The 4,287-nt window shown below is 41.3% G+C and overlaps 1 protein-coding gene across 1 annotated transcript in view; it reads left to right on the forward strand.

The window, feature by feature from the left end:
* MCL1 (MCL1 apoptosis regulator, BCL2 family member) overlaps positions 1 to 3,438 on the forward strand; it is a 7,793-nt gene extending 4,355 nt beyond the window's left edge. The window contains exons 2-3 of the mRNA XM_082274830.1: positions 1,535 to 1,782; positions 3,301 to 3,438. Of these exons, the coding sequence (XP_082130956.1) occupies positions 1,535 to 1,782; positions 3,301 to 3,417 (365 nt within the window). The 3' untranslated portion in view covers positions 3,418 to 3,438. The remainder of the gene's footprint in view (positions 1 to 1,534; positions 1,783 to 3,300) is intronic.
* The last annotated feature ends 849 nt before the right edge of the window (positions 3,439 to 4,287 follow it).

The following is a 4,287-nucleotide window of genomic DNA, read 5'->3' on the forward strand; positions in this document are numbered from 1 at the left end:
TCTTTTAGTTGCCTCTTTTTTTGGGGGGGCTCTTTTAGTTGCCTTTTATTTTTGGGGGGGGCTCTTTTAGTTGCCTTTTTTTGGGGGGGCTCTTTTAGTTGCCTTTTTTTTGGGGGGGCTCTTTTAGTTGCCTTTTTGGGGGGGCTCTTTAGAACCAGTTGGAAGTAAGGATAAAAACCTATAGTAATATCTAAGATGGAGACTTTTACATATTAACCTTTATTTTGCATGCAATGGAAAACGCTGAGTTTCAGGTTTGTGGATACAACAGTTTGATCAGATTTGTTGCGAGGTTTAGTGCATTGAAAGCAGTCCTGCATATTAGTGAATTGGTCCCTATGTGTTAGCCACTTTTTTTTTTTTTTTTTCCCTGATTCCTGTGCAGCAGTCATGTCCTTTTTGGTACAGTGGCCTCATTTTTATTAGGGAAAGCAACACACCATCTTCATCTTGTTCTGATGGCAATACATTGCTTGGAGTCTGCATTCCATTACTATTGCACTTTGTGAGCTGATGTGCAAAAAGCTACTTTTGCTCAAGGACTGCTTCTGCTTTTGCCATTGCAGAAGTTTACTGTATTAGTGAAGAATGGGAACAGCTGTGGGCTGATTTACGGTAACTGAAGCTAAAATGAAATTGCTGTCTGCAGCAGCCAATCAAATTTCGTCTTCGAAGTGCAATGGGGAACCTAGTTGCTATGTGCAATGGGGAACCTAGTTGCTATTTGCATCATAGTATCGGAAGTATTGCTTTTGTTATTAAAGGAGCGTTTTTGAAGATATAAATTTGAGAGACTCAATTTTAAAGGTACAAGGTCAGAATTTTTCATTCCTTTACTAATAAGGAAGTCACTGACCTGGTCTAATGATGGAACCAGTAGAAGCATCAAAACATCTGATCTGCACATACTTGTTCCAGGATTGCATGAGGACTCGAGGGCATACAATGCGATTAGAGGAGAAGCGTTTTAACCTCAGGCAACGTGTGGTGTTCTTTACTACTGTTAGGGCTACAAGATTGTGGAATTCTCTACCACAAGAGGTGGTTTCTGTGGGAAGTATGGTGGCTTTCAAAAGACTTAGACTTGCATCTCAAGAATCAGAACATTCAGGGGTATGAGAGATGATTACAGCCACACACACCTACACAGGTTGAACTGGATGGACTATTGTCTTTATTCAACCTCACCTACTATGTAACTATGTAATGGCAGAGTATGGAAGAAAAAGAACCTTTCAGGGTGACCAAGCGTAGAAGAAAATTCTTTGTCCATCAGCAAGTCCTGTGGGAGCAAACTATGATAGGTTCCTTTTACGTCTTCCCATCAGCATTCCTCCTCTTAGCCCTTGTTCCCCAAAGTTGGCATGTCAAAATGGCTTTGGTTCTAGGTAGTGGACATTGGAAACTCGCACACCCAGACTAACTTTAGGCTAAGTTTTGATCATGTTGGAACGCCTGGCTTTGAAGCTATTACTAGAAATGTGTTTTTTCCAGATATTTACTTGGATATTTAGTAGTCTTCTCTCTTTTCCAGGAATGTTGCAGAGGTTGGCTATACAAAACGAAAACGACATTCAGAAACTTTCCGAAGTTCCTTCTATGGTCTTCAACGATGGGATTACGAACTGGGGTCGGATTGTTACCTTAATAAGCTTTGGTGCTTTTGTGGCTAAACATTTGAAGAGCATAAAGTGTGAGCACTGCATTCGCCAACTGGCAGACAACTTTGCAGAATATCTTATGACCCAAAAGAGAGACTGGATTGTACAACACAATAGTTGGGTAAGTTTTGCGCTATTGCTGGACTCCCGTTGGGTTGGATGTGTGGAGAATGGAGATTCCCAGGATACAGACAATGGAAAGATGGCGCATCTTAGAGATGTAGGGCAGAACTTCTTAAGATGCAATTAAAAGATGACGACGTTTTGAGTGTCTTCTCCCCCCCCACCCCAGAGCATATAGTACTACTTCCACAGCATGTATAGTACTACTTCTACAGCATGAAAAATATCTTTCAGCCTGAAGGATCTGATGTCTGGAGAGGTTGCACTGGTGACCTCTCCTAATGCTAGTTTCCTGACCTTTGCTTTAACATGTAGCTTCATAACTCTGAGACTCAGACTTGGAACAGCTAGTTGTAGCAGTCTGGCTTTCCTGGCAGAGAAAAGTGATTGAGAAAATACAGATGGCAAATCATGAGATTTACCTCAACTTTTGGTTGACCAGAAATGCAGACAAAAATCCCTAGTTGGACACAGATGGCAATACAGCCCAATACTAATGGGTTTTACCCATTACTACGATGAATGTGATGACTGTCACTTGTATAGTAGTATTATGGGGCTTTTCCACTGCATGGAACCGAACGGTTCGGCTCGCTTTTGTGCTTTTCCACTGCTGGTACCGCATGGTATGGTGTAGTAACGTTTCGGTATGGTATGGTGGCGCTTTTCCACTGCATGGAACCGAACGGTACGGCTCTCAAAAACCGTACCTACTCGATTGTGGTTCCAAGAGGTACCATATCCCACAATCCTTTGCATGCAGTCACTACTAGCCACTGATTGGTCAGAGAATCCCACCCACCCTGTTGTTATCCCACCCACTTAACTTTAGTACTACTTTAGTGTAAAAGCAAACCGTACCGATCTGTTCCAACACCGTACCAGCAGTGGAAAAGCAAACCGGGCCGAGTAGAGCCGAGCCGGTACTTGCAGTGGAAAAGTGCCATTAGTATGGTGGTGTAGTTTTGCTTTTAGCTAGTTAAGTTCTTCCTTTTTATGGCGCTTTTCCACTGCATGGAGCCGAACGGTTCGGCTCTTTTGCGCTTTTCACTGCATGGTACGGTGTTCGAACGGTTCAGTACGGCGGCGCTTTTCCACTACATGGAACGGTACGGCTCACTTAAACAGTACCACCTCGGTTGGGGTTCCAAGAGGGCCGTACAGGTACCATATCCCACAATCCTTTGCATGCAGCCTTGACTGTTTGTCACTACTAGCCACTGATTGGTCAGAGAATCGTTGTTATCCCACCCACTTTACTTTAGTGGAAAAGCAAACCGTACTGTTCCAACACCGTACCATGCAGTGGAAAACCAAACCGAGCCAAGCAGGGCCAAGAGGAGCCGAGCCGGTACTTGCAGTGGAAAAGTGCCAATGGTACCATTCAAGACGGGGATAGGGAGGCTAACTTTTGTGGTTGAATGTCTAATCCTATAAATGTTACACTCCATTTAATATTTGAATGAGCTGTTGGTCAAATCTCAGAAGATTTACCATTCATTTTTTTGTTTTACAGGAGGGCTGTGTGGAGTTCTTTCATGTTGAGGACTATGAAAGTGGACTAAGGACTGTTTTGATGGCCTTTGCAGGAGTAGCAGGTCTTGGAGCAAGCCTGGCATACATGATCCGGTGAACTCATGTGTAAAAGTTTTTCATTTTTAACTGAACAGCAGTCTTTGCTCATGGCTTCTGAGACGGCACAAAGGAGATGTTATTGCTGTCACCCACCCATCATTTGCCAGAGTCGGGATGCAATACAAGCTTGGGCTATTCTTCGACCTGTGGTAGAGGATTTTACAAAAGCATACTTTAGACAAAAAAACATCTTGTCATTGTTAAAACTTTATATATTTTTTTTTTTCTACAAATAAATTAATATATTTTCGCAAAGTGTGAACTTTTGTTACAAATTTAAAGGTACATATCTTTCAACTCCTTTGGCGCCCATCTAATGGCACCAAGGGAGTTGAGACTAAGTGATGACAACTCTGCGCCTGTAAGTAAAATGTATAAAAGTGTAAATTTTGTATAGCTGTCCTGAAGAAAAATGTACAGATGTGCCATCTAGCTGGTGTATAATATAGCTTACCATTGTGAATAATTTTTTTTTTTTTTGGTGACCAGACCCTACAGAATGGCAGGTATAGTTTTTCACCCCACTTATTGATTTTTAATTTTATTTTTTTGACCCTTAAACTTAAGAGGGAAACATTTAGGATTTAAGAGGGAAACATTTAGGATTTAATCTTGGAAGTCTGTTTTGCTTCCCCCCCCCCCCCCCCCCCTTTTTTTTTTTTTTTTTTTTTTTTTTTTCTGCATGTTAAAGACTCATCTATTGACTAGTCCAGAAATGTTATAGCTATATACTATGCTTCGTTTTATATGTTAAAAAAAAAAAAAAAAAAATTACACTGGTTATTATGGAAAATTCCACTTTGAAGAATAATTCTAGTGGATTGAGCTACATTTGCTGAAAAACTGCTTCAAATGGCTTTTTTCAAGT

Source organism: Pelophylax lessonae (genome assembly GCF_965119305.1).
Source record: "Pelophylax lessonae genome assembly, chromosome: 13".
NCBI lineage: Eukaryota > Metazoa > Chordata > Amphibia > Anura > Ranidae > Pelophylax > Pelophylax lessonae.